This window comes from Embiotoca jacksoni, unplaced genomic scaffold, assembly GCF_022577435.1.
Source record: "Embiotoca jacksoni isolate LCO1_2020_lvr unplaced genomic scaffold, fEmbJac1.0.p SCAF_91, whole genome shotgun sequence".
Lineage (NCBI taxonomy): Eukaryota > Metazoa > Chordata > Actinopteri > Embiotocidae > Embiotoca > Embiotoca jacksoni.
The window spans coordinates 553,221-564,078 of record NW_027185449.1 but is presented as its reverse complement, the minus strand read 5'-3'; the positions used below and the strand labels follow the sequence as shown (position 1 = coordinate 564,078).

The 10,858-nt window shown below is 45.4% G+C and overlaps 1 protein-coding gene across 1 annotated transcript; it reads left to right on the top strand.

Moving 5' to 3' along the window:
* Positions 1–3,368: 3,368 nt before the first annotated feature.
* On the top strand, positions 3,369–9,380 carry sall4 (spalt-like transcription factor 4). Its single transcript, XM_069141806.1, has 4 exons — positions 3,369–3,435; positions 5,902–8,361; positions 8,457–8,761; positions 8,844–9,380. Exons 1-4 carry the CDS (start codon positions 3,369–3,371, stop codon positions 9,282–9,284), a joined length of 3,273 nt encoding a protein of 1,090 aa, XP_068997907.1. The 3' UTR covers positions 9,285–9,380.
* Positions 9,381–10,858: the final 1,478 nt, after the last annotated feature.

The following is a 10,858-nucleotide window of genomic DNA, read 5'->3' as shown; positions in this document are numbered from 1 at the left end:
CATCGCCTCTTCTTTCAACAACACTCTGTACAAGTTTAGCAACGGAGGAGACCAGTCGCTGGAGTTTTCAAAGTGAAATGCGGTCCCATTCTTGCCTAATAGGATTTTCAGCTGCTCAACAGTTCAGGCTCTCCCGTGTGATATTTTTCATTACATGATGAGCCGCATTTTTTTAACTGGGTGACAGGTCTGGACTGCAGGCCGGCCAGTTTATCACCGGACTCTTCTACCACAGAGCCGTGCTGTTGGAATGCGTGTTTTCAGAAGTGTTCCTGAGCCCATGCAGTGATTTCCACTACAGAATTGAACATTACAGCCCTCCAATATTGTTTTTTTCAGCCTGGTCCTTTGTGTTCAGAGATTTCTGGAGAGAATGCACTTTTGATACAGACTTATGTTCCTGATCGGTTGCCAAATAACCTAATTAGTTGTGATATGGTCAATCGGGTGTTTTTTTTTTTTTTTAGCTTCACACAACTTCTTCAGCCTTTTGTTTCCCGTGTCCAAACTTTTTTGAGATGGGTCGCTGGCATCAAATTCGAAATGAATCATGTACTTTTCATTAAACAATAAAAATGTCTCCGTTTCAACATTCGATATGTTTTCTTTTGTCTATTTTTAATCAAATACGGGTTCATGTCATTTGAAAACCACCGCATTTTGTTTTTATTTACACTTTACACGGGGTCCCAACTTTTTTGGGGGAAACGGGGTTGTGCTTGTCAGCCTTATTATTTCAATTTTTTTAAACAAAAGAAGTCGCTGATGTCCTTCTGGTTTTCCCACAAGGGGAGTTTTACGACCTCGCACAGTTTGAGTTGTTTAGATTGAACGGTGCGTGTTCAAGTATTCTTACTTATTGGGGCAATAAACTGTCTAGACAGCACTCCCTTCTTTTTCACCTTCAGCCAGTCCCTTTAAAGGGCATTTGTTTATCTGAATGTATTAGCTTGTCTTTGTCTCACACTTATCAGACGGGGTATTATATAACACACGCTGAGGCATTTTAGCCTTAAACAGAATAGCAGGGAGGCTAATTTCACATATGAGGGTAGAGTTACTTCAACTTTGCAGTACGACAGTTCATTTCAGGTCATACTCTCGTTTATCGAATGTTTAAATGGCGGATTTTATTCTCTTCATTGGCAACTGTCATCGTTAGCCAACGTACGAATCGCTTGTTTGTGTATGTAGCCAAATGGTTGGTTAAAAAAACACGAGTTTTAAGGGACAATGGCGGCGTTAAATTCCCAGAACCAAAGGTTGAAAAAAGGTCAAAATGCCAAATTTTCTCCCAACAACCAAAACTAGAATATTTTCAGTTAAAAATGGCACCAAACAAAAGACAAAACAAGACGGCTGCCACATTACAGAATTACTGAGTATCAAACGTGATCACTAAGATTTTCTCTCCACCGGGCACTTTTTTACTGTTTTTATTTGGGTTTTCTGCGTAAATTATTTTATTCTCTGTTTGCTTTCAGTTGAAAACATCCATCGAGCACTTTTGATGTTTGAACCTGTGCCACGGACTGTAAATAAATTTGCCCCGACTCTGCTTAATAGACTAATTTTTCGGCATTATTCTGGGAGGAAACCCTTGTGTGTGTCCATTCTGCTTCCCTCAACCGTTTAATCCCTTTATACTCTTCACACTGACTTCTTGAATGCCTTTCTTTCCTAGTCCTCTGAACACCAGGAGGAGTCTTACAAAGCATTCTTCATTCTTTCATTACAGCATTTTTTTTTTTCTTCTTTCTCTTTTTTTACGCCTTTTGCATTTGAAATCGTGGCCAAAATAGACAATTCCCTCACTTCAAAGATCCGAAGTGACCCCTCTGGGGTATACTGTGCGGAAAACCTTTTCACACAGCTTGGTATGTCCTTTGGTATGTCACGTTCCAAAAATAAATTCCTGTGCGCGTAAAGTAATCTGTGAATGAGGGTGTTGGGGGGGGGGGGGGGGACCACACCGTTTGTCCTGCACAACATATCATCGGTACGCCGTACACCACAGTGACTGTACAGTTCGGGCCCCTCTTTTACCTTCCAAATGAAATCTGCGTGCGGTGGTGGTGTTGTTGCTGTGTGGTGCTCCATAAACATGCAGGAGGTTGACTGTGCACTGCATTATTAAAGCTTTTCCCCCTTTGTAAATTCTCCCTGGTGACTCGCAGTGAACTTCCTGGAATGTTTTAGCCGTTCCCACAATGATACAGGGTGGCTTAGCGATCTGAGTAATGTAGCGTGTCAATTTGAAAGGTGAGGAAACAACTAATTTCCAGTCAGAGCTCCCCTCCTCCTCCCCCCCCCCCCCCACACACACACCTAAAAAGAAAAAAAGAAAAATAAATTAATGTTTTGTTTACTTATGTGTGAAAATATATCAGATGTAAGTGGTTTTATTCATATTTGGGACTACTTTTTTTTTACGATAGAATCATAAATAAGCCTGGAAAAGGATGCTTATGTAGTTGTATCGTCCATTATTGTACATTTTGGACACTAACTTGCTCTTACTTTTTTGTATTTGAAAGAATTGTAATGAACATTTTGCACCATAGCATCTAATAATAATAATAATAATAATATTAAAAAAAGAAGCATAACATTAAGAGCACTGTTGTGATGCTGTTACAGTATGCTCTGACGACCATAAACTGACTTTTTTTTTTCTTCTCCCCCCTCTATTGCCCCACATTTGCTTACAGGAACATTATGAATACAGAGACAGAGATTCAGGAAGACGAAGCTGTAAAATGTTTCCTGGTAAGTGATGGGCAGCAGTCACGGAACAAAAAGCCTCTATTAATCAGATAAACGCCACAGAGATTAACTGTATTCGGGGATAGGGTCATAAAAATAAATAAATCGAGTTTTAAATGGCTCTGAAGTGGTCAACCAATCAACACAAACGTCTGACTGATGTTTAGTTCGCTTGTGTCTATCCGTGGCAGTTGACTTTTCTTTCTTTTTTTTTTTTTTGTCATGGAGGAGGAGAAGAGCGATAAGTTGGGGGGGGGGGGGGGGGGGGGGTTATTAACCCTGCCTCCATCCTGCAGTCCGGCCACTAGCGTAGCTCCGCCCGCCCTCCCTCCCGGCGCTGCGCCCCGCTCATCAATACGGAGCGCATTTGAATAATGTGTTAGTACTTGGACTGGAGCCAATCAGCTGTCAGAGCACCGCGATAAATCGCAATGCATTATTGATAATAATAATTACGTTGACATGCGCATTTCCACTTGAGGGGCAAATTTTTTTTTTCTTTTTTTTTTTTTTTTTTTTTTCTTCCCAGGCGAAGAATTTGTTGAAGAAGGTTGAGGAAAATTGTCTGTGACTTTTTTTTTTCCGCTCCTGATGGTCGCACCATGTCGAGGCGCAAGCAAGCCAAACCGCAACACATCAACTCCGACGAGCCCGGCTCCGCGGAAAATAGTAAGTTTTACACACGCAAAACAGAAACTTTTTACACGTTTAACGTCGCCACGCTGCGCTGCTATTTATCGGCATTTCTTTTGTTTTATCCACGACGTTTGTTTGGAAGGAGGGCTTGACTTTTTTTTTTTTTTTTTACTTTGACCTGTTGCTGTCTCCCGTATTATTATTATTATTATTTTTTGAACCGGCTGAAACTCCGCAGTCCTGGAAGCGACACAATTTTGAGAAATGCTTTTTTTTTTTTTTTTTTTTTTTTTTTTTTAAACACAGGTGCTACGCGAGGCTTAAAAACGCGACACTTTTCACACGGAGCCGAATTACTGCCCGTTTTTGGTAACTTTTTTTTTTTTTTTTTTTTTAAATCTAATTTCATTGAAACTGTAACGTGTAGGTTTGTTGGAGTCGTTGTTTCGGGGGCAGAGTTGAAGACGGTGAAACCCTTTGAAGTCCTTTTTTGTGTGTGTGTGTGTGGATACATTGTGGCGTGTGTTCCTACCTGTTGATATTTGTCTTTTCTTTCTGATTGGGCTCTTTTGTAGACGCACTCAGGAAGTTGGATGACTTACCCAGGCTGGTCAAAAAATGTCGCGTGCGAGTTTTGAAAGTCGTTCGGATGTTACTAACCGGTTTTTTATTGAGTATGAAAAACAAATATCACGTGCAACCGGCGGCGATGCATCAGTTTCGGCTTGATTTCGACGGCCGTTGTTACATTTGCTCATTTGTGTCGTAAATTTAACCATCTAAATAGCTCCCTTTTTTTTTTTTTTTCTTCCCCAATTCCAATAAAACATTTGTTCATTGTGATGTTACTATTTCGGTGATATACGTTTACTAGTGTGCGCAAAAAAACAACAACAGAAGTTTGAAACAAAAGGTATCTCAAAAAAAAAAAAAACCTGTATGAAATGTGACTCTGGAGTAAGCTGACCTGAAGGCAATAAATCCCCCAGTTTAATGCATGACTGTTTCCTTTGGTACATATGTAGAGGGGTGGGGGATGGAGCAGTGGCCTTTTTGTGGAGACTGGGTGGGGGTGCGGCGTTTTTGGCGTTGCCATATATATGCAAGCTGCAGCAACTCTGCCGTGTGAGACCTCCACCTTTTTACAATGGGGTGGGTGGGGGGGAGGGGGTGGACTAAGGTTTTTCGCGAGCTGCTGTGTTTTCTGTGTTGTATGAACATTGTGTGACCGCGTTTGTGTACTGATCTAACGCGCATAAAGTGAAGGTAGAGTCTGACCTCGTGTCATGTGTTCCCCCCCCCCCCTCACACACACACACACACACACACACACACACGCGCGTACACACTAAAGGTGATCAGCTGCAGGTCATGCGCCGTCAAGTGGCAAACTAGTGTATTTGTTTCATAAATTGTATTAGATTACATATTCTAATTATTAATATCGACATCGTGTGTGTTGTTGTTGTTGTTGCTCCCATTGAAGTTAAGCGCAACTCGGCTGTGTTGCGAGCAAACGTGTGTTTGTGTGGCAGCGCCATGCTTACTGTTTTATTTAATTTTTTTTCAGCCGTTTCGGTGCCTCCTGGTGAGCAATTACCAAGTCGAATAGTTTCCTTGGGCAAATGCAAACGGGGGTGGGGGGGTCCTACCCACCTTTTCTCAGAGGCATTAGCATTTAACAATACACCCAGTTGTGAAATGGCCTCTTGGTTAGCAGGCAAATTAAAATGCACACTTGGAGCACTTATCAGGTTTTCACAGGCTGTGAAACTAATCAGCATTTAACTTTCCCTTCACTTAGTTTTTTTTTTGTCTTTTTCAATACATTTGCATTGTAAGTGTCTGGCTTTGTGTTTCTGGGCCGCTCTTTGTTTTATGCCAAGTGGGACGTTTTTAATTCAATCATGGAATCAAGGTTGAACTCTTACTGGATTTTTGGTATGTCATTGGACACAAATATTGTTTTTGAATGTGTCACCAGAGGCAAATCTTTTTTTTTTTTTTTTTTTTTTTTTTCCCCCCTTTTGTTTGTTTATGTCAGTAACATGGTGATTTAAAGCCCAAATCTATGGCTCTTTTGTCTGGACTTTGTTCTGGGTAATGTCAAAGGTAAGTTGATTGCCCTCTGCTGGTACTGTGGACAACAGTTAAATTCAGAGTTTTGAACAGCCCACTGCAGTGATCTACAGGAAGTGGACAAAATACGAGGAACATCCTAAAATATTATGTAATCAAACTAACACCTTGAAATCATGTCAGCAAAAATGTAACATGCCTTTTAAAAAAGAATATTTTATAGGGCTATTGTACTGTATTTTAAGATACTCCGACAAACATATAGGCCCTTACATCTGTGTATTAGTCAGCTTAGTTCATCAGTTTATCTTTAAAAATGAGTAATTTATGAGGTTTTTCTTTCTTTTCTTTTTCTTTTTTTTTTTAAACCATGCCATAACTGTATGAAGAGTTATTAATTTCAATCTTGTCTTGTTTTAGGGATTGTTCGAGATGATGAAGCGGAGGGGACTGGAAAAGTGAAGAAGTTCAGAATGGACGAAACCCAAGTCTGCAACAAGTGTTGTGCCGAATTCTTTGACAAGGCAGAATTTCTTGAGCACGAGAAAAATTGCACTAAAAGTCAGCAAGTGGTCATCATGAAAGACGGCGATGGCCACGAAGTGCCTGAGGAATATTCCCACGGTTCTCCCGAAGGAGCAACCAGCGACCACGACGACAGCCGGTCCAGCGGTCATTCCCTATCGCATGCCAACGCGGAGCAGCTGGAACGCACGGAGGAAGAGTCCAGCCTGAACGCAGAGGACTCAGGACACCGGGATCACAGAGAGATGTCGGCCAGTCCCGAGACGGCCTTCCACCCTTCGCCCAAAGTGCACGATTCCAACGTCACCCTCGAAACCATCGCGGACACTAAAGTGGCCGTCTCCCAGCACTCATCAAAAGCGTCTCTGACGTCGCAGGAGGCCACCCGGGCCATCCCGGTGATCCTGGAGCAGCTCGTGTGCCTGCAGCAACAGCAGCTGCAGCAGATCCAGCTCACGGAACAGATCAGGATTCAAGTCGCCACGATGACGCCTCTGGGTCTGCAGTCGTCGGTCGGGGCAGCGATGGACCCTCTGAAGGCTCTCGGCGCCCATCTTTCCCAGCAGCTGTCTGCAGCGGCGGCTCTGATAGGAAAGAGGACCGGCACTCAGAGCCTGTCCATGGAGGCAATGAAGCAAGGTAAACTGCCGCCGCCCGCCGGCATCTCCGCCTCAGTGGACTCCATGACCTCGAAGACGGCCTCGAAGACGGACATCATGAAGGGTGTTCCGGATCCGGCTGGCCGCCTACCGGCACTACTGCCGCAGTCACCGGGTGTCCTGGGTTTCTCCAGCAGCTTCACTGCTATCCAAGCAGCAGGGGTCGAGTCCTCCAAAAAAGTCAAGACGAAGATGCCCAGCCTCCCGCCGGAACCAAAGACCGTGGACTCGTTATACAAGCACAAGTGCAAATACTGCGGGAAGACCTTCGGCAACGACAGCGCCCTCCAGATCCACCTGCGTTCTCACACCGGCGAGAGGCCCTTCAAGTGCAACATCTGCGGCAACCGCTTCACGACCAAAGGCAACCTCAAAGTGCATTTCCAGAGGCATAAAGACAAATATCCCAACATCGGCATGAATCCTCATCCTGTGCCGGAGCACCTTGACAGTATTCCCACCAGCAGCGGGATTCCCTTTGGAATGTCTGTGCCCATGGACGAGGCAAATCTGACTGAAATTAAGCCTATGCTGGCGCATCCAGCCACCGGGTACAACCCGCCATGCATAACAGGATTCAAGTCGACGTTCGACGGCTTCGGAGGCGACCAGTTCTCCCAGAGGCCCTCCCCGTCGACGAGCGACGGCTGCCCGTCCGTTTCCTCCGTGTTCGGCCCGGAGACGGGACCGGACCCGAATCCGAAGGACGCGAAGGATCTGCTCGACGCGCTGCATCACGTGAACGGCAACGTCCTGCTGGGAGAGCAAAGCTCCGGGACGGCGAAACTCCAGCAGATGGTGGACGGCCTGGAAAAGAGGAGCGGCGACCCCAACGAGTGCGTGATCTGCCACAGGGTGCTCAGTTGTCAGAGCTCGCTCAAAATGCATTACCGCACGCACACCGGAGAACGGCCGTACAAGTGCAAGATCTGCGGCCGCGCGTTCTCCACCAAGGGGAACCTGAAGGCTCACTACGGAGTGCACCGGGCCAACACGCCTCTGAAGATGCAGCACTCGTGTCCCATCTGCCAGAAGAAGTTCACCAACGCCGTGGTGCTGCAGCAGCACATTCGCATGCACATGGGCGGGCAGATCCCCAACACCCCGATCCCGGAGCACCAGTTGGAAGCGGCGGAAGCGACGGAGCCTTCGCCGCCCGAGAAGTCTCAGGAAACCGGCGGTTTCCTCGAAACGAGCGCGGAAGATCCGGAGCCACAGCTGAACTCCCAGCAGCCGAACGACGCCTCGAACCCGCTGCCGTCCGCCGCCGAGGAAGAACCGCAGCAGCTCGCTCCGCCCGCCGCCGCCACCACCACGTTTTCCAGCCTCGACGTTTTGCAGAATCTCACCTCGGCTCTGGCGCTGAAGCAGCAGAGCAGCACCGCTTCGGAGAGCGAGGGAGCGTCCAAGGAATCCCCGCCGGCGCCGAGAGAGCAGGACTCTCAGAGCGGCCGCAGTCCCGCCATTTCCGACTCGGCCGCGTCCTTTCCCTCGTCCTCCCCGGTGAACAACGTGAGCATTAAGTCTCCCGAGTCCGCCGCGGACGACTTCGCCCGCAACGGGTCCAAACCGGAGTTCGACGGCGCTCAAGACGCCGACGAGTCGGGCGGAGCCCTCGACCTCACGGCTTCCAGCAGCCTCACCCCCAAAGCGATCAAAGAAGAACCCGGCGTGTTGTTCACAAACGGAGAATACAGTGAGTTTAATACTCGAGGGGGAAAAAGTACGTTCAACAGCTGTCGTACCGAATGCGTCGGTCTCTAAATATTATTCTCCTCTCGTATTCCACAGTTCCCAGTAACATGTCTTTCATGAGGATACCTTCAAGCCTGACCAGTCTGGAGATGAAGATTCCTCCAGAGAATCCTCTGGGCTCCCACGGTCTGTTCAGTTCCCACATGCCTCAGGGAACCGCCATGGCCTCCCCCATGCCCAGCGCGCAGCGCCGATCCGCCAGGCAGCACGTGTGCAACGCCTGCGGCAAGAACTTCTCGTCCGCCAGCGCCTTGCAGATCCACGAGCGCACTCACACAGGGGAGAAGCCCTTCGGCTGCAACATCTGCGGCAGGGCTTTCACCACCAAGGGAAATCTGAAGGTGAGTCGTCCGCTTGACTCAGAAATTGTCGAGTAAGCGGTTTTTTTTTTTCATTTTAATTGTGTGATGTCTCGTTTCTAAGGTGCACATTGGCACTCACATGTGGAACAACTCGTCACGGCGCGGCCAGCGTCTCTCCCTGGATAATCCCATGGCGCTAATGGCGATGAGCTCCGAGGCCAAGATGCTGCCAGAAATCATGCAGCCCCCCAAAGAGCTGGGCGCCCCGCCGCCAATGAACTTTGACCCCTCCATGTGGAACCAGTACGCCGCCGCCGCCTTCAGCGGCGGCCTGACAATGAAGACCAATGAGATCTCCGTCATCCAGGGAGGCGGCATCCCGCTCTCCGGGAGCCCCGCCGGCGGGCCTCTGATCGGATCCACCGGAGGCCTCATGAAGATGGACGTATCTCACTCCAGCTTGCCCGCCACCATGGCCGAAATCGAGAAGACGAGCTCAGACAGTGTGCCAAAATCTCAGTTCCCACATTTCATGGAGGAGGGCAAAATTGCAGTTAATTAGTTTTTTTTTTTTTTTTTTTTCCTCTCGTAGTCATCAGGTTCTCATCTCCATTCAGTTTATGAGTGTCTTTTTTTTGTTGTTGTTTTTTGAATGAGGTACAATCAATGTTCAGAGAAAAACTTTTTTTTCCCAGATGGGTTGAATTTTTTTTTCTCCTCCCAGGAACTTCATCGCAGCTCTCTTCTCTTCAATTCTCAAGTGTTATTTTTAGTTGAACTTGGTATCACTACTGTAGTTGTATTTTTACTTTACATGAATATATATATATATGTGTATATATATATGTGTGTGTGTGTGTATATACATACATGTGTGTGTATATATATATATGCATATATATGGTATATATATATGGTATATATATACATACATATATATGGTATATATATGTACATATGGTATATATACATGCATATATATGGTATATATACATATATATGGTGTGTATATATATATACATATATACACATACATATATATGGTATATATATATGCGGGTATTTTTTGTTTTGTTTTGCTGTCTATCCAGAAGTTTGAATGTATAACTTACTTGAAACTGCTTTAATTCAGACTGTCTCCTTGTTGACTTTTTTGAAGGATTTTTTTATTTTAATTTTTTACTTTAGGAAAATAGGAAAAACAAGTTTCAGGGCACGACTCTAAGGACACTAGTCTGACCAGTAAGGACACGCTTTCAGTGTTCAGAAGATAATGGTGTAATTAACCATTTGTGTCTATAATGACTACTTCCCCCTCCTGTTGTGTTACCGAGGTTTTTCTTTTGTTCTTTTTTTGACATTTGTACATTTCTTTTAGTGGTAAATGGCATCAGCTTGTCTCTTCTTAAAGGGACTGTTGATCAGACTGACAGATTATTCCACCGTCTTTTGCCTGTTATTAAAGCAAAGTGCAACAGCTGAGTCATCGGTTTTAGATGATGACGATTACAACATCTTTTGTTTCATTGGTGCCAAGACACAACAGTTGATAACTCATAACTTTTTGCCAAGTGCCTGATCTGAACCAAACTCGCTCGTTGCGTTTGGGGGCACCATTAACTTTGTTACGAAGGCTCCTTGAGGTTGATAAATTGGCGTGCTGTTCTATGTAGTGTCGCGTGTATTTCATATTTCCCCGTCAGGTTTACTGAAGTCGATGTTTCGACCCCCAACCTGCCTCTCGTATATTTAACTCGCAGATCTGCAGAGTCAAATTTAATCGGCTTGAGTTCTGAAGGCTACCGTATGCTTCATGTCGTCATGCCTGCACTTTATTTCAGGTTGTAGTTGCATTTACATTTTTAAAGTTGCATTTACATTTCACTGCTTTTATTGTCGCGGCAAAAAGGGGAAAAGGCAAATCAACAATTTTGGCAACTTTTCCTTCCTGACTCAACAATTTGTGGTCATTGTCAGGCTGTTTTTTTTGTTGTTGTTGTTGTTTTTTTTCTTTCTAGGTTATGTTATCAACTTGTAGCATCATTAATTTATTTATAATACACAAAATGCTTGAGTTTAGGGGGTAAGTTCTACCTCGTTTAGATTTTAGTTGTTCCCCCACGCCCCCTTACTCTC

Coding starts and splice junctions, on each gene's coding strand:
- sall4 (XM_069141806.1), top strand. CDS start 3,369: ATGTCGAGGCGCAAGCAAGCCAAACCGCAACACATCAACTCCGACGAG. Junction 3,436..5,901: donor GCCCGGCTCCGCGGAAAATA/GTAAGTTTTACA, acceptor GTCTTGTTTTAG/GGATTGTTCGAGATGATGAA. Junction 8,362..8,456: donor GTTCACAAACGGAGAATACA/GTGAGTTTAATA, acceptor CGTATTCCACAG/TTCCCAGTAACATGTCTTTC.